This window comes from Anastrepha obliqua, chromosome 4, assembly GCF_027943255.1.
Source record: "Anastrepha obliqua isolate idAnaObli1 chromosome 4, idAnaObli1_1.0, whole genome shotgun sequence".
NCBI lineage: Eukaryota > Metazoa > Arthropoda > Insecta > Diptera > Tephritidae > Anastrepha > Anastrepha obliqua.
In genome coordinates, this window is record NC_072895.1 from 23,257,593 (window position 1) to 23,283,897 (window position 26,305).

Consider the following 26,305-nt stretch of genomic DNA (forward strand, 5'->3'; position numbering starts at 1 on the left):
TCCAAACATTCATTGGAGAGCTACTGTCGTAAGGCACAAACGTCAGTATAAGTTTTTTATTTGAAGCGTAAACAACAATATTTTTACCACACTTGAAAATGTCGAATTTCGTGCCAAATAATGTGTTTTTGCGGGGAATTCTTTAATATGAAGAAAAAAGCAGCCGAAAGTCATCGTATCTTGGTGGAAGTTTATGGTGAGCATGCTCTAGCTGAGCGAACGTGCCAGAAGTGGTTTGCACGCTTTAAAAGTGGTGATTTTGGCCGCGCCGCCAAAGTTCATGGATACCGAATTGGAGGAATTGCTCGATCAAGATCCGGCTCAAACGCAAGAAGAGGTTGCAAAAACTTTGGGAGTTGATCAATCAACCATTTCCAAACATTTAAAAGCCATGGGAATGATCCGAAATTCAAATTTCGAAAAAAAACCGCACGAACTTATTCATAGTCCTATTATAATGAACTTTATTAAGCCAAATATGTACCATTTTGATCGACCACCTTTTACCATTTGTCTTCTATAGACATTATTCCATCAGTGTAAAACTTTTGTGGTTTCTCGGCGATAAACTGCGACAAGTAAATTTCACAGGCTTCTCTTGAAGCCAACTTTACTCCATTAAGGGAGTTCTGCATTGACCGAAACAAATGGTAGTCCGATGGTGCAAGGTCAGGGCTATATGGTGGATGCATCAAAACTTCCCAGCCAAGCTCTCCCAGTTTTTGCCGAGTCATCAAAGATGTATGTGGTCTAGCGTTGTCCTGATGGAAGACGACGCCCTTTCTACTGATCAGTTATGGCCGTTTTTTTCGATTGCTTGCTTCAATCTCATCAGTTGTTGACAGTAAAGTGTAGAATCGTTCGAGCTGGCTGGATGATTCCTTTCCAATCCCACCAAATGCACAGCATAACCTTTCGAGGCGTCAATCCTGGCCTTGCTACCATTTGTTGAGCTTCACCACCCTTGCACCATGATCTTTTTCGCACATAATTGTCGTATTTGATCCACTTTTCGTCTCCTGTTACCATTCGCTTCAGAAATGGTTCGATTTCATTTCGTTTCAGCAAAGAATCGCAGATGTTAATTCGGCCCATTAAATTTTTCACAGACAATTCATGTGGTACCCAAACATCGAGCTTCTTTTTGTAACCAGCCTTTTTAAATGGTTCAAAACCGTTTGATGATGAATGTTTAGTGCCTTGGCGATGTCATGGCAGCTTATGTGACGGTCCTGGTCAATCTTTTCTATAATTTCATCGACTTTTTCAACGATAGGTCGACCGGAGCGAGGTGCATCTTTCACATCGAAATTTCCGGAACGGAAGCTAGCGAACCATTCTTGTGCTACGCGAACTGATACAGTATCGTCTCCGTAAAGTTCACAAATTTCATTGGTGGCTTGGGTGGCATTCTTCCCTTTTTTATACAAAAATTTCAAAATATAGCGAATTTCTTCATTATTTTCACTCATTTTTGAACAGCTATAACTTTTTTTCAACTTCTCCGAGTTTAATTTTTTTTTTTGATTAAATGAAGCTTAAAATGTCACCTTTCTAACACCATATGATATGACACAATGTGATTGGTAGCACTGGAGATAGATGACTCCAACGACATCTATTGACAAAATACGAAAAGACTTTTTCGACAATATATGTATAAGACCATGATAATACCCATCTGGAGATACGGCATAGAACTATGGGGGCCAGCAAGCAAATAAAATATACAAATAATTCAACGACTTCACTCAAAAATCTTTAGGACTATCGTTAATGCGCCCTGGTATATAACAAATGAAGACTTACACCGCGACCTAAAAATTCATCCCATAAAAGACGTAATCCAGAAATGCATCACTCGAACAAAATGGTACAAAAATACCGCACATGGAGCTGACGCAGAAATTAAGACTAAAGCGAATCACACCAACAGCATTAACAGATACCAAAGCTATTTTGACAAACTATTACTAAGTACATATATTATTGTTGCTAATATATAAAATCTTACATGTTGTTTAAATGCTGGTTTCAAGTAACAACTCATCTCCCACCCAAGCTATAAAAATTACTAAGTGTCCAGGGGCAGATACAATAAAATTGTGATGTAAAAAAAAAGAACAAAACACGGTAGGTAGGTAAATGAAATGGCTGTAGTACCACACTAACTCTGCCATTTTGAGACCTCGAACGGGTAGATATCTACAGCCAACGAGAGCTGTTGATGTAAAGGAGAAGATTGATGGAATCTAGGTTGGTGCACTGCCACAGACTGTCGAAGAAAGCAGCATCCAGTGACCTTAATCGTCTAGCTGCCAAACCCGTACATTTAAAGAGAAAGTTCTCCACCGTCTCCTTTTCTGAAAGGTCACCACAGCTACTGCAATGCGGGTTAGTTGGTAAACCCAGCTTTTTCATGTGTGTGCTGATCGTTCAATGACCGGTAATAAAGGGTGATTTTTTAAGAGCTATAGGAAAGTTTTTCAAAAAAACACACGAAAAATTCAGAAAAATGCATGAAAATTTTATTTAAAACGATAGTACCGTCCATATAATTTAATGTTTGAATATTATTTCATGCAAATGGTGACCGCGACTGCGCTTCAAATGGTCCATCCGCTTAATCCAATTTTGGCGTACTCTTTCCAATGTTTCGGCCGGTATCTCATATATAAATGATTTAATGTTATCTTCCAATGCGTTAATTGAAGCAGACTTGTCTGAATAGACATGAACTTTAACATAGCCCCACAAGAAATAATCTAAAGGCGTTATATCGCACGATCTGGGTGGCCATTTGATAGGTCCCGAACGTGAAATAAAATGTTCACCGAACTTGCCTCTCAACAAGTCCATTGTTACGCGTGCTGTGTGGCATGTGGCACCGTTTTGCTGAAACCACATGTCATGCAAGTCAAGCTCTTGCATTTAGGGCAAAAAAAAATTGGATATCATTTCACGGTAGCCCTCACCATTCACAGTTACATTACGATTCGCAGCATCTTTGAAGAAGTACGGTCCAACGATACCTCGAGCCCATAAACCGCACCAAACTGTGACCTTTTCTGGATACATTGGTAGCTTTTGCAATTCTTCTGGCTGATCTTCACTCCAAAATCGACAATTCTGCTTATTTACGTACCCATCAATCCAAGAATGAGCTTTGTCGCTGAACACAATTTTTCGATAAAAAAGTGAATCTTCGGCCAACTTTCCAAGAGCCCATTCACCAAAAATTCTGCGTTGCGGTAGGTCGTTCGGCTTCAATTCTTGCACCAGCTGTATTTTGAAAGGCTTCACACCTAAATCCTTTCACAACATTTTCTACGTTGTTGAGTAACAGAGGCCTAATTGCTGTGAACGGCGACGAATCGATAATTGATGGCCATCATCAACACTGGCCGATGCAGCTGGGATATTTTTTTCAGTTCGCACTCTACGTAAGCGTGTTGGTGGTTTGATGTCCAATAATATAAATTTGGTTCTAAATTTAGTCACAATAGCTCGAATAGCCGCTTCAGTGGGTCGATTAAACTGACCATACAATGGAAGAAGCGCGCGATAAACTTTCTTAACAGAACACGCATTTTTATAATAAAATATAATTTATTATTATTATTAAATTTTAATAAAAAAAAATAAAAAATGATTTGCAAGCGTTGTCCGTGTGTAAGACGATTCATGGTTAATTTATAGACCAAACTGAAGATGTTTGACAGTGAAACAAAACACGAAACGTGCGCCAGCTGTTTAAAAACATAATAGCTAAAAAATCACCCTTTATCTTCATATAGTTCGGTTTGGGCTGATCTAGACATGGCCATGTGACTTATACTTTTTGGAACTAAGAATTAAAAAAAAATTCCTTTTGATAAGAATGGCCTATAATGGCCTTATCACGTCCTTGACATACAGCAAGTGATGCATATGAAATAACCATATCATAATTTATGGCAAATGAAAGCTCGCAAAAGCCATTGTCGTTGTTTTAGTTTGAAAGTTTTCCTTTCAAGCTGTTGCACAGTAGCGCGCGGACCACTTTTTCTGTACTAATCTTGTAATAACTATGAAGTTATGTTATTTTAACTAAAAATTGTGAGAATTTCACAATAAAAAAGATAAATACTAAATATAAATTTTAAATTGTACCGACCAAACAAGTACTACAGCCATCTACCGGTCACTACAGCCATCTACTGAGAAATTAATATAATATTACTTTTTCTTCTTCTATTCTTCGGGTCACTTGCTATGTTATCGGTGACTGAATAATAAACAAACGATTTTTGAGACACCACCAGAACAAGACCACCGCCACTACCGCTCATTGACCCGTCCATATTGAAATACCTTTTATTGTATATTAATAAAAACATCAAAGACAAAAAAATTGCAACAACAAAAAAATTCGAAACAATTTCTATAGATGCCTTATTTGGTTACGTAAGATATTTTTAGTAGCTAAAAAAATATTTCTTTGCCTTTTGTACGCACCCTGACATCTAAGCCACTTAAAATATTTTAAAGAAATATAAGTAAAATGACAAATTCAATGAACTGAAAATAAGGCAAAAGAAAAAAACGCAGGAAACACGCAAAGAAAGTGTAAAAAACAGCAAACGTAAAAAAACGAAAGCATTCCAAAGCAAAAGGCTTCTGAGGCAGCTAAAAATAGACGCATGACAAATACGAGCATAAGCCAGTCGCTCACTAAAAAAAAAAAAAAACAAAAACAAAGTTAAACGGTATACGAGCTAAAGCATAAAAAATTAAAGTGCATTTAATTAAATGAATGCCATTTGATATAATAAACCCTTCGTCCTTGAAAATGGCTGGCTAATTTAATGTAAGTGCTGAAATAAATTTTCTTTAATGTTTCGTGCCAAGTTTCATGCGTTAATTTACTTGCCATGTAATGCCGCCCACATTTTAAGCACCGAAACGCAGTTGCTAAATTTATCTAATTTATGTGCGGCTCAACGGTTACTTTAAATCAGAGATGAGAGAGAAAATGAGGAATAAAATAAGAGTTAAAAAATAATGAAGATTACATATGGCGGTGTGCCGGTTGAAGCGAACTGAGAAAGAAAAATACAAGTATTTCTACCCACTTTGTCTTTTATATTGCATTTGCATGTATGCGCATGTATGTGTATGTGCGCTGCAAGTTACTTTTGGTGCTATGCTTCTCTTTGAATTCTTCTTTCTCCTTTGTGCATTTATTTGCATACGAATTTGGTTTTTATGCTTTTTTTCGCCGTTGTTGTTTCTGGCGGAGCATTAATGCTGTCACAGTCATTTCCACTTCCGTAACTCGTTTCCTAAGTACTTCCTGCATTTTGTATATTTATGTATTTAACGTTAGTTATTATTTGTTTGCGGTTATGCTCTTCATAGTACTAGTAAAAATACATGAATATTTAAAAAAGGATGTTGGTTAGGTTAGGTTCGGTTGAATGGGTGTCAGCCGACATCCGACTAGGCGTGAATGGTCGCATTGTGATGCCATTGGAGCTCGTCCTTTACACTCCTGTGTCTTTTCTGTACCAAGCTGTGGATTAAGTAAATTTTTGTTAATTTTGGGAGCCCTATTTGTGAGACCTCTTCAAATGCTGTGAAGAAAGGTGAATCCGAGCGTGGGAAGCCTTTTTCTGTAGAGAGCAAGTCATTTGCACGGCAGGTGTTTCAACATTTCGCCTTCTTAAATATCTCGATAAAAGTAGTTGTGTGGTACCGCCAGTCTACTTGCATGCCTTTCAATTAGTTAATTCCCTTTTAGTACCCCCATCGTGTTTCTCATATCCTGTCTTCTAAGGTAGGTAGGTAGATGAAATGGTTGAAGTGCCAGTCTGACACTCTTGAGACCTCCAACAGGCAGATATCTACAGCCAGCCAGAGCTGTTGATATAATGGAAAAGATTGATAGGATTTAGTTTTTTAAGATTTAATAGCGATTTTGAGCGGTTGTGCTTCCATTCTGGTCAAGTTTACCTGCTTATTTGGCAAACAGATGAAAAGCCATTAGCAGTATTGATAGATTGTCTACTTATTAATAATTTACGCGTAGCTAAGGAAATTGGTATTAGTACATTACTGTGAGTGAACATTTAGTGTTGTACCTTTCCTTCCAAGCTCATCTGCTTTAAAATTAACTTCTATACTTCTATAGCCTGGCACCAAAAATAGGTTTATTTTTAAACATTGCGATGCTTCGCATAATAATTTCTCGCATTCAACTACCGCTTTGGACGAGCGTTTTACTGACTCCAGCGACTTCAGAGTTGTCTGACTGTATGCGTAGGTCTATGCTGTTTCTTTATTGGCGCGATAGCCGCTTACACGATTTTGGTCGACTATAAGAAAGCGCGCAAGTATTTTCCTTCAAGTGAAGTCAAGTCCTTCTCCACCTGATCTCTCCAACGCAGAGGAGACTTATCTCTTCCTCTGCTACCACCAGCTGATACCATATCGAATACCTTCAGAGCCAGAACATTTGTATCCATTCGGTCGACATGACCCAGCCAATGAAGCCGCTGGATCTTTATTCGCTGCGCTATGTCTATGTCGTCGTATATCGTCGTAAAGCTGATACTGTTCATCGTTCTCTCATCTGCGATACTCGCCGTCACTAACGTGTCAAGTTCCAAAAATCCTGCGCAGAATCTTTTTCTCGAACACTCTAAGTGCCGCCCTATCGGATATTCTCATCGTTCAAGCTTCTTATCATACGTTAGGACGGGCATGATGAGAGTCTTGTAGAGTGCTAGTTTTGTTCGTCGAGAAAGGACTTTACTGCTCAGTTGCCTACTTAGTCGAAAGTAGCACTTGTTGGCAAGAGAGATTCTACGTTCAATTTCAAGGCTGACATTGTTATCGGTATTAACGCTGGTTCCTAAGTATACGAAGTATTTTAAAACCTCGAAATCAAAACTGTCAACAGTGACGTGGGTGCCGATATGCCAGTGCGCCGACTGTTTGTTTGAAGACAGGAGGTACTTCGTTTTGTTCTCGTTCACCACCAGACCCATTCGCTTTGCCTCTTTATCCAGTTTGGAGAAGGCAGAACTAACAACGCCGTTGTTAAGGCCGATGATATCGATATCATCGGCATACGCCAACAATTGTACTCTCTTATAAAATATTGTGCCTGAGCGATTAAGTTCTGCGGCCCGTACGATGCTCTTCAACATCAGGTTAAAGAAGTCACTCGACAGCGAGTCACCCTGTCGGAAACCTCGTTTGGTATCAAATGGCTCGGAGAGGTCTTTCTCAATTCTGACGGCGCTACTGATGTTGAGCACCGTCATCTTGCATAGCCGTAGTAGATATATACTTCAATTTAATTTAGGGTTGCCTTCTTTAAGAGTAATAAGTCCGCTATGTAGGGCGTTAATTTCTGCCTGAAAAGCACTATAGTGATGAGGCAAGCGAAAGGATGCACTGTTACTTAGCTTTTCAGAGTAAACTCCCCCATTTACCTGCTCGTCAAGCTTAGATTCGTCAGATAAGATTTGATTATACTTTCGTGATTTACCGTACCACTTTCCCAGTCATCTTTAGAAGGGAACATTGTGGTAAAGCGTTGACTAAAATGGAGCTCTGCACTGTTACAGAAATCTGTAGGTACTGGAATAGTTTATATCGTGTCTAATATAGTAGAATGACCTTTATTGAATGTTTTTAGGAGGGCAAGCACCCTCAGCCTCACTGCTGACCTGGCAGCTAGTTGCTTACTATATAAGTCACTTGGCACCCCTAAAATTTTTCCAAAAATTCTGATTTAAAAGAAATAATACATAATACGGTTATGAAAAAAATTGTTATTTAGGTAATTTAAGATTGATTTGATTGTGCGACATGTTGACCAAAACTTAAGTATTTTCGAGATATTCGATTTTGCAGTTTATTTCGAATAAATAAATATATTTTTTTACCTTAATAAAAAAAAATTCTTTTAAGTATCTGGAACGACCTTCTCGGTAACCCTGTATGCTGGTTGGTATAAAAAGAATGTAAAATAGTTAAGGAAGAAGGTAAAATAGAGAAGAATGTAAAACAGTTAAGGAAGAATGTAAAATAAGAAGGTAAAGGATAATGACCCATAATGGGCAATAAAGTATTCATAAGCATCGATTCAGAAGCTAACTGCTTTTGTCTCATTTCTGAGACATTTATTTCCAATCACCTGTTAACTTTTATGTAAAAACAAGGTAAGCCAAATCAAGAAACAAATTTACATAAACCCGTTTACCACGTTCCCGCCGGCGACCGAATTTGTTATTCTCGGCATCTGGCGGCTCTGTAACTCCAAGATAGTTTCACCGGACGGCGCTGTTGCATTGCATATCGCTCAGCGAGAGCTGCCGACATGCATGCGTTAGATGTAAACTATTTCTCTACTTTTTGGTTAGAAAACTGTTACCAGCATTCTCAGAAAACCGCCACAAAATGATTGTACTTTTGTATAAAATAAAATAAGCCACTTTTGTCACTAAGCAACGCATAGACAAATTATTAAGAAAATATTCTATTCTAAAATATCACTTCGAAAATGTCTGACTTTTTTAACGGTGAAGTGCCTATGCTCAATCCAGTCCCACTCACAGTCGGCCACCAGTGCGTATGAGCAACTTAATGGAAAAAATGTTCTGTTAATCCATGTTATGTATTTGCTTTATTCGCTTTGCTTTTTATTTATTTATTACTTTTTTTCTTGTCTGCTTTTATTATTATTGCATTTGCTGGTCCGCCTGCTCATAAAAAACCTGCTATAAGCGTTAAATATTGCGTGAGCAAATGTGTAAAAAATTTGTTTCGTGTGCATGAGTAGGTAGAAAAAGAGTTTCAGACGCACATAAATAACAGCCGCTTTCACTTTCAAAGTTTTTTCGTACGACATTGAGTAACTCTTTAGCGAGATAAAAATACTGCGACTACTATAAAATTTTTTTTTTTTAATTTTTTTAACAAAATATAATTTAAGTGTGGGGTGTGGAGTTTAGATATAAACTAGAGCTGTCACTTCTATTTAGCGTAAAAGTCACATGCTTACACTTTTGCTCATTCACTTTGATGCGCCAGTCTGCCACACACTTAACTATGGGTTTCAGATGACTGGCAGTGTGCGTTGGATTTTATAGACACGTCCGTCGTGCCATACTCTGTCGAACGCTTGACCTGCATCAAGAAATATGGCTGAGCAATATTGCCGTCGTTCAGAAGCAATGCTGGAACAATGTTGTTTTGCCACACATGCGGCATCGCTTTTCGTTTTAGCAACTCTTCAATAGTTTGGAGAGAGATGGCAGCAGACTTATATATAGGTCTGTATGAAGCTGCCTTGCCTTTATTTTTTCCAGGCTTCGGGATAATTATAATGGTTGATTTTTTCCATTGAGAAGGAGAGTGGCCAACTTGAAGAATTGCGTTAAAAAGCACACTGAGAAATCTAACAGCGCAGTTTGAAGTCTTTACTATCATTTTAGGACAAAGTTCATCACAAAGTCCATCAAAACTGATAGAAGATGACATATCAGCAGAACTTGTGTGTTGTCCAAAAAAATTGCCATAATTTATGTCGGTATGATTAGGCTTTTTATGTACTCGATTTTTGAAAAAAGTAGACTTTAAAAATAATTTAGTTAAAAAGTAATGTATTTAAACCCCCATTTCATTAAAAAAAAAAAAAATAATAAATTAGTTGTCCGAGAATTGTTTGTAAAAACTTCTTGGTAGAAGTAGTCGAATTAATAAACAAAAAAAAAGTTATACTAAAAATGTTTACAAAAGATCAATAATATATTAGATGCAAACAAAAACTCTCCATACTTTCAAATGCATACGGAATTTTTATTTAAGGTGAAAAACCCATATTTAAAAAGTTCTCGAAAATTCTTGTAAGAAGATTTTAGGGATATATCAAAAAACACTTCATCTATACTTCCAAACAAACTTACTATTTTCAATTAACGGGTTACATACGTCCAGCAGCTCCAAAAATCCAATAAAAGAAAAACTGTTTTTAGAAGGAATAACAATAAAAATAAATGTAAAAAAATTATAAAACTAAACTTTATAAAAAAATTATTTTAATTTCTCTTTACAAAAATTAGTGCATAAAAAATGATCTGCCCAAAGTGCAATGAAAAAAACGCTCCACGGTCTCCTTCCATTTCTCCTTAAAATGTTGATGGATCTGTAAAAATAAAAAAAATTCTTGTAAAATAAAGTTGTAGTTGTACTCTGTCCAGCCGGATTTTTGAATTGACTTTTGAGTGTTTTAAATTTTGAAAAATTTTGCAATTTACGGCATTTTAAAAAAAGTATGCGTTTTACCTCATAAATGTCACAATGCTTATACATTTTTTAATAAAAATATCAAAAATCCGGCTCGACAGACTATAACAGACAACTTTATAAAAAACAGTAGCCGAACAGCTTAAGAGCAATATACGTTACTTTGACTTAAAATTTTTTTGTTTTGCGAAACTTGTGCAGGAAAATTTATTCAATACTCCTTTGCAAATTGCATGAACGTTTTGCAGCACCAATGCACTAATGCTTTAACTATTGCTTCATATTTATGTATGGCTGTGTGTTTCTATGTTTTTTTAATGAGCAAAGTTTTTGTAAATACTAAAAAATAAATAAAAAAAATTAGCTCTCAATAAAGTATATTTGTTTTAAATATCATGAGGTGCAAAATGTAAAACTTGCGCCGACAAAGTCATACTCAGTGGCATGCAGCCCGCTTGACTAACAAAAGTTATATCCGAGAACATCCGCCGAACTACTAGCAACTGATTAACTAAGCTTACAGATTAATAAAACACTAATTAAATGCTATAAAAACGGAAAACTAGAAGAACGAAGGGGAAAAAAACTTGGGAACTGCTAACTACCACTAACAAAGTGATAACTAACATTTGTGCACACTTGAATTCAATAATTTTTTCATGCAATTCTCGCAAATCCAATATAGTTGCAGACACCAACTCAAATCCAGCGCGTCCACCTGGCGAGCCACTCATCCTCAATAATAAGAAGATCCTCAAAAATAGCAACAGCGGCAGCAGTGAGCAAGCGCCCACCGACGTGTCTTCGCTGAGTGAACTCGCCGCCGCCAGCAGAGCCACGCCTTCGCTCAGCAGTCGAGGTGCTACACCGGCGCCAAGTGAAAGCGGCCGAACCGGAAAACGACGAGTGCAGTTGAAGTGAAATGAGAATGAGAAAAAATGGAAATGAAAATGAAAATGAAAAATGCAATGCAAACAAGAAGTATTACTTATGAGGGGTAGAGAGAGTGAGAGAGAAAGCAAAGAATGCTAAATGTTGAGTGTTGAATGCCAAGCCAAAATCAAACGAAAGCAAAAGAAACCCAGCTCCGTTGAAGTGCGTCAAGTTCAATAAATACAAGCAACTGTGAGCGATATAAATCTTCCATTTCTATGAGTGGGCGAGAGCTGATGCAATTACAACATACGTGAAACAAAGATGCATATCTGGAGTGCACTTAGCTGTGTGCAAAGGAAATCAAGAATTATTATAAAAAGCTCTGTGAAAGCTAACAATGGCAATTGAATGAATTTTTTCTTATATAATTGCGTACTTACAAGCGCACAACTCTCAAGATGTTACCTTCACTTGTGTATGAATATAATCCGACTCTACTACGTACGCATATACATACATACATATACTCAAATGTGAATGAATGCAGGCTACTTGAAGCTTCAATGCGCATTCGAGTAGGGGAGTGAATTGGAGGAGACGCCTGTTTGTTTGCCCGCTCCTTGCCACATCGTTTGATATTTTTGAAACCTCTTTATTAACTTATTTTTCATAATTTCAGTTTAAGTTTTAAATTTATAAGTCCAAGTACATGCGCTCCTTTCCACATAGTATCCCATCACAAAAATGGAGGTTCCTAGGAAAAAAAATAAAAACAAAAAATGTATACCAAAAATTAAAGTAAAAAAGCCTCAGTGACAGCAATAATAAATTTACTATACAACAACAAAGCAAATAGATATTAAAATATACAACAGAACACTATGTAACGAATGTGTTTTTGAGGCGAAAGACTTCAAAAGCGAAAGACTCATTTTGGAGTGGCAACTTTGTAGCAACAAATTAAAAATTACTTTTCTGCTATCAGTTGCAAAAATAATAGGGCAGGTCCACAGACAAGGGAAATGGAAATTTTTAATTAATGGAATATTTATTTTTATGGTAATTAACAAATATTTTTTTAAAAATTAATTAAGTTTTTTTCTTTAATAATCTTTTAAATTATTAGAATATTATTTTTAAACAATAATTAAAAAATATTTTGATTTTATTTTTTATTACATTTTTAATTAGTTAAAATTTGTTTTTTAAGAATTATAATAAAATTAATAATTGATAGAAAAGTATTTTTTTTAATAATTTTATTTAATATTTAAAAAATAATTTTTAATATTAAAAAAATTATTTTCTAATAATTAAAAATTATATTAAAATAATTAAATATTTTTTTTAATTTATTACAATATTTTAGGAAAATTATTTTTTAATTATGAGTAAAATTTTTTTTGAATATTAAATATATATGTATATTAAATATTAAAAAAGTTATTTTTTATTATTGCTAAATTTTTTTGTAATTCTTAAAAAATTATATTTAACTAATTATTAAAATATTATTTTATTATATTATTATTTAATTCTTATTATTACAATATTATTTTTAATTAATTACAAAATATTATTATTTTTTATTTATTAGAAAATTATTTTTTAAATTTTTAGATATTAAAAAAATTCTTGAAAACTTTTTTTTGATTCCTAAAATATTATATTTTATTAAAAAAAAAAACATTTTTAAGTATTTATTAAAAGAAAATTTATTAATTAATTAGTAAAAGAATAATTTTTAGTTAATTATTCAAAATATATATTTTTTAAGAAATTTTTAGAAATTTTTTTTGTTAATTATTAGAAAATAATTTTTTAAATATTAAACATAATTTTTTTAATATTACATTTATTCTTATTCTTATATATTAAAAAATTATTTTTAATTCTCAAATTTCTGACTCCAGCAGTCATCCAGCTATTCGCTGGTCTTCAACGTCTGCGGCTTCCTTGGGGGTTCCACTCAATAGCGGCCTTAGCAAAGTCACCATATCCTCTGCGTAGAACATCCCAATCTAGCGTCATTTTCTCTTCCGGTTCACTTATAGTATTGGTTTCTTCTGCGTTCTGCCTCATACGTCGGCAATGGAGATAATATTTTGCCAAAATATTTTGCGAAGTTTTCGAAGGCATCTGTTAACATAAACTTGAACTTGTCTTCAGCTGACGTCGCATTCAACGTTTCACAATCATAAAGTAAAGTCGACTTTACAAAATTCTCAGTTTTGTGCGCCGTTAAATGTGTGATGTATCCCAAATTGCTTGCAGGGGGCCAAATACCGCCTCAGCTTTCTTTATTCGGCTTTTGTTATCATCGCTCGAATCTCCAGAGACCTGTCCAAATCAAAGAAAGATTCTCCATCTTCGAAATCGATACGATCAATTGAGAAATTTTGCGTATTTCCTGTGTTTAGACGCATGATTTTGGTTTTCTGGATATTGATCTTCAGAACGGCTTTCTCAGTTGCTTCTCGCATTGCTTGGATCTTCGCTGCTATGTCAAGATTGTTGTGGGATAGAAGGCAAATGTCATCTGCATAGTCAAAATATACTAGGCACCCTTGCAGTCCCAAGGTAGTACCGCCTCCAGATGACGAGACGTTTTTCATGACAACGTCCAAAATGATGTTAAAGAGAAGTGGCGAGCGAACACAACTTACATACACTCATACATCTACTTATATTTTGTTTTTGTCACCGAGAAGTTGCTCATGCATTATCCGACAGCTTGAGTCCGTGCAAAGTGCCTCGACAAGTTGAATCAATTTCTAGAGCGTTACTAATAGCGCCGTGATGTATAATATCGAACGATATTTGGAAGTCTATAAAGACGAGATAGAGTGGGGTCCTCCACTCACTTACCGATTTTGGCACTCACTAAAATATTTTTTTTTTTGTTAGAAGAGAAAGTCTCAGATATGTTTGTAGTAATTTAAATAAGGTGAGCAAATGGTATACGATAATTTTTTATTTACTTTTGTTTATTTATTTAGTATTACAATTTAAGGAGGATAAAAAGATGTTCTGATAAATGTGAAAAAATGCTGACGGTACTAAATCAATAACAGTAGAAGTCCAAGAGTTTCAAAGGTAAAAGGTAAATATTTTTTGCAAGCTTCTTTAAAAGCTACTCCGATAGTGTAGAAGAGGGAGAAAAATCGCGGTTCTTCAATTTTATGCATTTTTAGCTACACATCCCCTAAAAGGGCACGATATGACTAAATTAAATCTAAATTAAATGTTATTAAAAATTAATATATTAAAGGTATATAAAATCCTTAAATAGAATCATTATTTGGGTAGGCTTTCATAAAAAAATATCCTTAATTTGCAAAAGATATCTAAATTTGAAAAATTTTCTATAAGTTCTTCCAACGAATCCCTATATCCCATTTGAAAACGTGATGAAGATTATATGAAAAACATCCTTTTATAGTTGAAGGAATAACCCTTCGACAAAGCTCAACAATGCAAATCTACGACTGAGAGAACTGAAAATAATCTAGAAAACTGAGAAATTACGGCCTACTATGTTATTATTATTAATTCGAATGGTTCCAGGGAGGAACAAAGGGCCAAAGATCTTTCTACATGAACTTGAAATATATTAGAAAATACGACAAAATCCTACTGGATTTAGTTATTTTTGCGATTTCACAGCTTATTGGTCCAGAACTCTTTTTCACTCTCCTCAGAAAAGGGTAGCAGAGGCTATAAGTCTTGCACTGGCAACAAACAAAGCCTTTAGGGGGAGCGCTATAATCTCTAGAGACTTCAACAATCCATATGCCTTTCAAAAGACAAATTCTGAATGCCTACAGCTGGTCTCAAGGGTCATTTTATACTGCGCAGCCCTTCGCAAAGACTTGGTTTATAATGAAATGACTGCTGAAGATGTTGCGGTTCATCCACAGAGACAACAAACCACCTGCTACTCGAATGCAATGTCAGCTCAAGCTGAAAGAAATCATTTCGATGTCCGGAGTGACCGAAAGAAATTCATAGAAGTCTAACTCAGTACAATTCCATTTAAAGAAGTCTTAAAATAACTGTGACTGAATGTAGTATTGTGAGGGGTAGAGGGCTCACTAGAGCCTTCAAATAAGTTGCATACCTGCATCGTTTTTTGTTTTGCTTATTTTTTTTAAGTTTCAAACCAAATTTATTTTTAGGTCTCCCTCTGTCAAACAAAAGCGTTTTAGCAGTGCAATGATTTGTTTTAAGTGACCTATAATTTAAAAAAATATTTAAGATTTGAGTGTTGAAATTAAATGTCAAATGCCTTGACGCTCTAAAATAATCGAAATCGCTAAAATAATCTAACTTTTTGTTCTAGCCGCACACAAAAAATCGTTTAGGTCGAAGTATCGGCCTTTGCGCACACAACAGTCGTACACAATTATTTGTTCAACGCCGCTTTCTTACTTAAAAATATGGGGTTTGTTATTGTTGTAGCAGCATAAACATTTCCCATACATATACGAGGAAGGCCGCTGAGGTGACAGTTCTTGGCCGGATACAAATCTCGGCCGTTTCAGTTATGCAAAACCGACTGTTGTAGTAAATTTTTGTTTGTTTTTTTTTGTTGTTTTATTTTTTGTCGTGACAAACACTACAGCACAAACAAAAAGCACTCAGGCAACATTACGTCCATTGTACTGCACTCGGGTACCCTTTCAATTTTCTTTAAATCTACCTGAACTCCAAAGAAATCTGTGAAGATCTTGTGGTGCATGGAGCCAAGGCGGTCGATTTTTAACACGTCAGTGCCAAAGACCTCAAGCCTGATTCGAGCGAAGGCCGGTCTGACGCACAGAAAGTGATCCGTTGTCTCACCCTCCTCTTCACATGCAGGACAGAATGCACTGTCTGAGATGCCTACCTTTTCCTTGCGCTTCGCCCATAGAAAGTGGCCCTTCATCAGTCCATTCAAGCTACGTACAGTCCCTTTTGCTTAATGATAGAAGGATCTGCAACAGTCTGTCGGACATGACAGGTAACATCAGTTTTGTTCATCTGCCGTCGTGCTCAATTAGTTTACTTCACAGGCAGTCTAAGCAGAAAGAGGAAGCTTCAGATGATTTTGTTGACATTTCGCCCAATGTTGCCCATTTGTTACATAGTGTTTGCGCGTATAGAATTCTTTTATATGCTACAATTAATTATACAATAAATCAGTTGGGAATACATTAATTGTTTCTATACTTTTATGACTTAGTGTTAAGTAGAAAGATTACAATAATAGATTAAATAAAGTTTTTAGTCAAAGCTGCTAATAAAATCTACATAAAACCAGTTAAGAATTAAATAATAAAATTTATAATAGCTTTCCACGAGTATTGAGCAGTCAGGAATCATGCCATTTTTTCGCAATGGGTAGAAAATAATTAAATGTACTTTTTATGAAAATAATTAAAAGCACTTTTTATGAATATAATTAAGTATATTTTTTTTTATGAAATTTTCTTTTATGAATTAATTTTGAAATTTAATTCATTATTTGTGTTGCGCTGATTTTTTGTTGTAAATTATTTAGAAAACAAAAATATTTATCCAGTGCCTGCTCCTTATTACGGTAAATTTAGCATCGAATTTTTGTAGTTCTATCAATATTAGTGATTGTTGTGCTTTTTATGCTTCAATGTTTTTTTTTGTATTTTTTCATTTGTATGCTTAAACAAATATTGAATTATTTTGTGAACAAAAAATAGCAAAAAACTGCAGTGCAGATTTCTAAATTAATATAAATTTATTGCCTGAAATTTGTACGAATTTTACTCTACAGTAAATCTGGCAAATACTTTTTTATTATGATAGCAATTTTTATTGTTTTTGTTATTATTGTTGTTGTATTTAATTCATAGTGCACTACTGTTCTAGTAAATTGTAATTGTAAAATGTTAAAATATATGAAACTAGAATATCACTAAATATAATCGTAATGTATTAGCAGTGCGTCTGCTGTGTGACAATGAAAAAAAAAAGAAAAATATATATTATATTTATAAAAGCAACAGTAGACACACTGCATGTGTGTGCGTATAAAAGGTAATATTGGTTGTTTTATTTATTGTTTGGTAATTATGTGAATGTTTTGTGGCAAAAGTCACTGCAATGGATTACTAAAGCATTAGGCACCGAGCTGCTAAACAATGATTTGTGCACTATAAAAAGTTGGAGAAGAGAGGGAAGTACTAATTATGAAATATTTTGCAAGCAACGCAGTTTTTGGTAAGAAAAAAAAATTTGTAAACACAACTGTGTGCCCGCAAACGCGAGTTACTCATACGCCATGGCCCATAGCCTGACCTATAAGCAGTCGCATGCCAACAGACTTAATGTAATAATTAATACTTGCATACATTGCGCTTGAATATTCATACATTCATGAATATTTATATATACATATGAAAATCGCAAGCAATCAAATCAATGAATATTTATTGAATAATTGATAAATGACATTTCTGCCCAACAACAGTACTCTTATTGAATTTGCCATATATTCATGCATACCCGCGTATATCGGCATTTTTTCATACGCAGTGATTTCAATATAAATCAAATTACTTTAGTGTCACTTTTATTAACCCCCTTCGATTAAATGCATAATGACTCTTAAATATTAAGCCATTTAAATCGCACTCCGTGCGCAAAGGCAATAATTAATTGAAGAATTTCTGCGGTTACTTACACGGGTTTAACAGTTCAAGGCTGACTTTTTAAATTTATTTTTAATATGCTGTCTTTTCTATTATTAAATATTCAATTTTGAATTCTGAATAACGAATCAAAAAAAATTCTGAATAACGAAACAAAAAAATAAAGATATGAAATGAAATGAAAATGCGCGTATGAATAAAGGTTAAACTATTCGGCGGCGGTGGTTAACATAAAAAAAATAATAAAAAAAAATTATTCTGGACGAGATCGGTTTTAGAACTAAATTTACAAATCAGTTTGATTCTTATGCTAAGACTAGGAAATACAGCCCGCAACGTGACCAGTACTTTGGTTATTCTTTGGTTACTCTGGATTTTCCTCAATGACTTTTTGGTTCCGCATGTGGAGTGTTAGGTCACCGTTACATTTTGTTTGAATTGTGTGAAGTATTGCGTTACCTTAAACATTTGATGAAGTTAGAAGCACTCAACGGTTTTTCGCATTTTTAGATTTAGATGAAAAAATATATGCAATAAATACTCACAAGTCCAACAACCTCTTGGCTTTCTATGATTTTATCAGCATTTTCAACAACTGCAAAAACGATTTAGTAGAATGGAAAACAGTGAGTTTCGTATTTGATTAAACAACTTATTACAATTGGCACAGCAAACAACGGCCCACGTCTTTGGTGAACTTCTGAAATCTTACTTTTTAAAAAAGTGCATAAAAGCTTCGATTCGATTTGTGAGTGGTTGGACAAGTCCAATCACTCAGCCAGAAGACCATTGTACTACATCCTCATAGATTTCAGTAGAAAGAATAGAGAGATAGCAAAGATAAGATGTAGGTGGTAAGACGGAAAAATTGATTTGAAGTCACTCTTTCGCAAACTTTTTGAATTCTTTGATGAATCTGAAGAGATCTGAAATAGGAAGAGTATGAACTTTATCCATACTCAGTACAAAACAGCCCTACAGCCGAAGTCTGATTCTAGAAAACGAAGGACAGCTACAAAGAAAATGCTGTGCAGTGTTCTCACGGAAGGATAGACATATTGAGTCGCCAATAATTCCCATGGTAGCCATGTGCTGGCCACAACACTGTGATTACACCGACCAGTACCCTTAGGTCCTTGCTGCTAAGTTTTAAGAGGAAGCACTTTCACAGAGCCCTTAACTACTCTTCAGGAGCCCTACCAATGTCTTCTATGGATAGACCTTATCAAGTCATCAATCCATAGTTTAATCGATGCAGAATTGACAACTAGAAAAGGTTCAGGGCCTAGTGGCATACCTGTAGAGCCTTCATTAGCCAGTTTATCAGCCAACTCCATCCCTGTAATACCTCAATATCCAAGCACCCGAATAAGACTAACTTTTTTGTGTTTCGCAACGCTGTTCAGTTTTGCCTTACATTCATCGACTAATTTTGAAGGTCAGCTTAAGCTACCAAGGGCTCTTAGTGTAGAGAATTAAAAGGCGATTTTGTTGAAACATAATAAAGCAATATTTGTATATAAAAGAATTAATTTTTCTCTAACTTCTTCTAACAACGTAGTGAGCGACCCTCTCAAAAACATGTTTCTTGCTGAAGTTGCTAATTTAGAAGATATTCCTATACCTAAAGAAGCAGTCGTTTTTTTAGAAAATTGTGGTTGCACAATTTGTATGACAAAAAAAATTTATGAAATAAAAAATAAAATTGTGAAATGGAAAAAATATTTCAGCTTAAGGGTAAGCCTTGTTCATTTTTTTTGTTGAATGAGTAAAAAACTAGTGTTTACTCTTTAAGCAGATTTGTTGTACAGCCTTGCAGTGACACCTACCGGCTAAAAGCAACTTCAATATTAAAAGTTGGTATGTGATTTTCGCATTGCGGCAAATTACCAAGTAAGCTCGAATGCAAATAATAAAAGTAGTTGGAAACTTTGCCAAATTAACAGAAATAAGGCCTGAAGGCTCAACTAATTCCAAATACCTAGTTTTCCTCTTTTTTTTTGTAAGCTTCAGGAGGATACGTTTTTTATGGGGTCCCGATGGTCTAGAGCTCGTAAATTTAGGGTATTTTCAGCATTTTTTCTTGCAACTAGAAACATACAAAACGTTATTAAATTTTTTTATTCTTTTCATTCAAGAAAGAATTTTTTTTACTTTTAATGTCTTTGAAAATGGCGCTGAAGTCCACTCTTCCGAAAAATTGAACTTGGACGGTGCTGGCCAGTTTGGTTCTTCTATTTATCTAAAACGCGAAAACCAGAAATATTATTAATTTGTATGACTGTAGCTATTGAATTTGACACTCTAAAAACCGGTTTTTTCAGTTTTCTTACTCAACAATATATACGAAATAATTGAAATAACAACTTATTAAAATTTCAGACGATTCGGCTGAATAGTTTTTTTGACAACAACAGGACGAAAAAAGTCGTTTCGAGATAAATGACTTTAAAATGTGAGGTACAGAAGCGCGCGGACCGCTCTCTGCCTAGTCAATGGGCTGTAAAAGGTATAATAATGGGAATTTCCGTCTGAAGATTTCACAGTATATTCTTAAGATACAATACTTTCGAAATATCGAAAAAACAAAAAATCGATTTTTTGAAAATTTTAGACCACCGGGTCTCCTTAAGCTGACTTCTACTTGAGTTAGAAATATCGTCAAATAAATAAAACAAATAAATGAAGCAATCAAATAAATAAAACAAATAAGTGAAGCAATAAAAGCAAATAACTAATGTTGCTTATCCGTCTTTGAGCACCAAAAATAAAAATACGAAAATTAGTTAATTAATTTAATTAATTAAAAATCGAGCGGCTACGTTGGCTACGCTCCGGCTCTGAAAGCATTCACTGCGGTACCAGCTGATAGAAGCAGAGAATGAGGAAGGCCTGATCTGGGTTGGAAAGATCAGGTGGAGAAGAACTTGGCTTCACTTAGTGTGTCTAACTGGCGCTGGTTAGCACGAGGAAGAAACAACTGGCGCGCTTTGTTCAACTCGGCCGAAAACGCGTGGCGGTTATCGTGCCAATCAAGAAGAAGAAGAAGAGAATTTAATTAAAAAACATCTGCTATTTAGCCAGGGAGCCAGGGATCAATTTTGGACAGCGTTTTTATACCGTTAAATTCTTTACTATACTTGTGACTTAGCTTTCATGAATAACGAAAGTGAACGTCAGCTGGCGCCCCCGCGGTGGGTGTGATTGTGGGATGCTGCGAAACGTGTCGAAAAAAAGTGTCTACCAACTCATTTTATACCGGCTGAAATTTTTTTCAAGCATTGTTGGCATTTAGTAGAATAAAAAAAAATAGTCGGCTGCGCGGTAGAGGGGCGAAAATACGTCAGCTGAACATGTGAACTTGTAAAAAAAATTAAAAAGTAAAATTGCTTTATGCCGATTCAAATTTTCAAATATTATAGTATTGTATATGTAGTATATGGAAAAATAATAATGTCTGTAGCGGGGAGAGACGTCAGTCGTAGCATTGAAAATTCCGCGCGCCGTCGAGATGTATGAACGCAATGATACATTCTTGCTTCGGCTGACGGTCTTCCCACCGCTATAAACGCAGCTGATCATCATTATTATATTTTCATATGTGTCCAAAGTTATGTAAAAAAAATTCAACCGGCGTAAAGAAGTTTTACTTTTTAATTTATTTTACAAGTTCGCCTGTTCAGCTGACATATTTGCCCCCTCTACGGTGCAGCTGACTATTTTTTTTATTCTACTAATTGTCAACAATACATGAAAAGAATGTCAGCCGCTATAGAATGAGTTGGTAGAAATTTTTTTTCGACACGTTTCGCAGCATCCCACGCACGTACCCACCGCTACTGGACTAGGTGACGGGTAGTTTTGTCATCCATTGTATGGCGTCTGCCTTCAGTATTAAAATCAGTCGGCATGAAATGATGAGGTCAAAATGACCCCTGGCTCCCGGACTAGGTGAAGTCGAATTTAAAAAAAAAACAAAATAGGTGCACTTTCTTTCACAGTCTCCGAATTTGGACAGTCTAGTTTAAGCAGTGATTTTTTACAAATTTTTTTTTTTTTAATTTTTAAGATTTTGCTTTTCTTCATTTCGAAAGCACCAGCATTTCACTTTTCTATCCTCGCACTTCGCTTTTTCCCCTGCATTTTAATTTAAGTCAATTTCAAGTTATCTTCTTATGTAAACTTTACTACAGCAAATTTTATTTTTATTATTATTTATTTCTATATAAAAAATAAAATTCATATTTATATATAAATATAGATAATTAGTTACATATTAACGTCTAGCGAAAATGCAAATGGATCAGCACCCTAGTGTTAAATAAATTTGTATGTATTCGCACCGAATCAACAGCCCAGCTGCACGAAATAATAATAAGAAGCACCACTTAGAAATGCACTGCATAGCAAGAACACTAGAAAAAGAATGCACTCAGCGTATGGAAGTTAAATGCAGCATTGTAGATTTAAGAGAATCGTCTATGGTATTGCACGTTCTTCGTTTGTTTAATTGTTCGATATACTCCGTTAACAAAAATGCGCTTTCTGCACTTTCTGCAACACATCCACACTTTTAACACTGAAAGCAGGTTAAGAATAAGAAATACTTTTGAAAAATTTATAACAAAAAAAAACACTTGAAAACTTTCCGAAAACCTACACTTTTGAAAATTTGTGTGCGACAACCCTTTAGTACAGACGAATGCTTTTAGCTGAACCCACCAAAATCGTTAAACTCAACTTTTTTACTCCTAGCGTTCACCCACCTCAATCCGTACCCTACTTACTCAATGTGACTTGTTTATATGTATGCACAACGCTAACCGATTGACACTGAATATATGTACTTAGTACCTATGTGAAATGGCAAAAGTGTTTTCTACCGACATACTTTGCTAAATATTTGCTAAATCGCATACAGACTTTTACATACATTAATGTTTTCCACTTTCTTACCTCGTATGTATTTGTTGTAATGTTTATAACATAGCTGTTTATTATATGAATAAGTTATATTGTTGAAATAATAATAAATTAATGCATATTTTTCAAAAATTCTTCTTCAATATTTTTTTTTTGTTTCGTTCAAAATAAATTCAAAATCAATTCATCATCAAATGTTCATCATACGCCATGTTGTACAAACAAACTAAATAACAAACACACCGGCGCTATTGAATTGCAATTATTTGTTATACTTGTTACAACAACAATGACAACAACTAAATTATCCATCTAAACGACACATTCATCATCAATCAACCTCTACCACCACCACCACCACCACCACCACCAACAACAAATAAACAAAAAACAAAACTGAAATTTTTGCCAATCAACAACAACAAACAGCACCACATTCGCCGCGTCGACAAAAGCTGAATTTGCGCATGAAATCGCTAAGCTTGGACTCGCCGGAATCTACGGAACTGCATGGTCAAATACGTCGACGCCAACAGCCGGTCATTGGGCCAACAACAGTTGTTGGTGGCGGCAGTGGATATTATCATGGCGGTTCCGGTGGACATTTGGAGCATAGTACACCGCCATCGAATAATAGCCGTTTGCATTGTAAGTAGACACGCAGCGCCAACTCTAGTACACACACACATGCACACACACACACAAAGTGATGTGCGCTTGATACGTGAAACAGAGACACATAAATTTATGTGAAAATTATAGGGGAAAACAAAATTCTAGGGAAAAATTAAGTTGTAGGGAAAAACCAAGTTGTAGGGGAAAACTAAAAAGTAAAACAGAATTAGGTTAGGAGCAAACTGGTAATTGTTTTCACATCTGCGAAGAAGATATTTAAAACTCAAAAGTTGCTATACTTTCTAACAAATTTGTTTACTCAATTAACGGCAAACAGCAGTTACTCATCTTCTAACAAAATCTGGCGCTTTTAAGTTGAGTGTAAAGCACTTCTTACATTTCAGTAGTCAAAGTTAGGTCAAGCGATGGTAGGGCAGGTTTGTAATACAAGTAATAGATTAAGCCGATAGCCTTTATAAAGGTTTCTTGCAAGACAAGCAAAGCTCGTAATGATATCCTAAATATACAGGGTTTTCCATACAGAAGTGCTCTTTTGATATTCCAAGAAAAATGCTATTTTTTACTATAAATGATAGGATGCTTATTTCATTATAAAGAGGAAGGTATGCCGTTAATAGTCAAAAATAACATCAGGCAAACGACACCCTCGACACGCTTACAGGACAATATCCTTTTCATGAAATTTTCCATAACCGAACTGCAAAGTGGCTGCCCTATCCCCTCGATAGCCTCACGAATTCCATCTTTGAGGTCTTGAATCGACTCTGGGCAGTTGGCGTGGACCTTCTCTTTCACGTGGCTCCAAAGAAAAAAGTCAAAAGGTGTTAAATCACAAGATCTCGGTGGCCAATTGTGATCACCTATTCGAAAGATAACATAGTCCGGAAACTTTTCCCGTAAAAGATCAGTGGTTTCGTTGCTTGTGTGGCACGTAGCGCCGTTTTTTTTTTGAATATAAACCTTGTCCAGATCAATACCATCCAATTCCGACCATAAAAAATCGTTAAACATCTCTTGATAGCGCAATCTATTCACCTGTAACACCTGTTATTGGAAAACTCTTTAGTAATTTTTCTTCTTGATTTATCTCTGAAATCGTCTTAGCGTTGGGCAAATCTTAATGTAAACTCTCACGAGGCAATATTCAAATCCTTAGAGGCTTCGGGGGAGAGCAGGTAGGTAAGTGGAATGGTTGAAGTACCACTCAGGTACTCCCCAAGTAGCACAAAAGCGCCATTTTGATACCATTATGAGACCTCCAATAGCCAGGCATAGAATTTCGATGGCATTTAGGTTGGTGCACTGCCTTAGACTGTCGAAGAAAGGAACGGCCAGTAACCTTTCTCATCTAACTACCAATCCCGGACATTTACAGAGAAAGTGATCAATAGTGTCCCTCCCTGACAGGGACAGCTTCTTCAATGGGGTTTAAAAGGTAAACCTAGCTGTACCACGAATGTGCCGATGGGACAAAACATCAGAGTAGCGAGTTTGGAAATTGAATGGCGTGGAGTACCCAGGACTGAGTCCTCCTTCTATTGTACACCTCGTCCTCCAGACAACTTCTGCAGACAAGACTTGATGCATGGACGCCTAACGGACAATGTCCGACAAGAATGCCTATCAAACTCCAAAGCAATGGCTTTGATAGCCTCAGAAATTCCTTCGAGCGCTCCCAATCTACCAGTGATCAGAAGGATATCGCAATTTTGCATACCACAAGTTCTCAAACCAATCCTCTCATTTTACGATGAGACTATGTCCAGGGTAACCTATCTAGCCAGCTCACCAGCCAAGCAGTTTCTCTCTATGCTGCTATGATCGGCAGCCCAAATGAGCCTAATCTCAAAGCCCCGATTAATTTCGAGCGTGAAAACAACGAGCCTAAGGCCCTAATTGCTGCTTGGTTGTCGGGGTAGATATTTACATCCTTAATAGTAGTTACAGAAGTACGCAACCAAGCCAATGCTTCCTATGCTTCCGCTTGCAAAGCACTGCAGTGATTCGGAAGCCTATATTTGAGCTTAATGGAGAGCTCAGAAGCTCACAGAATACTCCCCCGCCCACTCTACCGTCCAATTTCGATTAACCCGTAAGCATATTTGCCATACCCTGTCCCCAAAAGGTTACACCCCGTCCACTCCTACGTTAAGGGAATGTAAATCGAAAAAGTTCCGCTCGGACCTGGCGAGGGTGTACAACGATCTAGCATCATGGAGATGAACCTAAAATTTGAATTTAAAGTAATAGAAAAAGTTTTTCTAATAGCAGTCGCCCCTCGGCAGGCAATGGCAAACCTCCGAGAGTATTTCTGCCATGGCAAAGCTACCAAAAGTATCTGTTAGTTAATAAAGGCCATAAATTTAGTTTAGAAAATTACTTTTATTCAATTCAAAGTAAAAATGTGTGAAAATAATACAAAATTAAGAAACAATTTAGTTTTGCTCGATATGACCAGCTTTTGCCTTGACTATGGCCTTGAGACGGTCAAGAAACGAATCGCAAGCTGCCCGAATGTGACTTGCAGGTTTTTGGCTCACTCGCGAACAATGGCTTTTTTCAGAGCCTCGAGACTGGTGAATCTTTTAGTTCGGACTTTGCTCTCCATAATGGCCGAAAGAGAATAATCCATCGCATTTGCGTCCATTTTGTGTACATTATGAAGTTCGGAACGTTGTATTTTAGCCACTCTTGCTTCACTAAAATTTTGTGAGATCGTGCTGTTGAAACGTCCATGGTCTGCCACTGAAATGTTTGTCTGCCCACGCCTTCAAGGCAACCTCCAGAATACTTCTCCGATAATATTTCACATTTAGCTTGACGCCAGGCTCGATGAAAACGATTGGAGAGCGCCCATCTGCGGTTGCAGCGGCCCAAACCATTACCTGTGGCGGGTGCTGCCT

At 35.8% G+C, this 26,305-nt stretch overlaps 1 protein-coding gene across 1 annotated transcript in view; it reads left to right on the plus strand.

Moving 5' to 3' along the window:
• LOC129243583 (uncharacterized) overlaps positions 1 to 26,305 on the plus strand; it is a 182,015-nt gene that overhangs the window by 133,206 nt on the left and 22,504 nt on the right. The window contains 1 exon segment of the mRNA XM_054880702.1: positions 23,196 to 23,414. Within this exon segment, the coding sequence (XP_054736677.1) occupies positions 23,196 to 23,414 (219 nt within the window).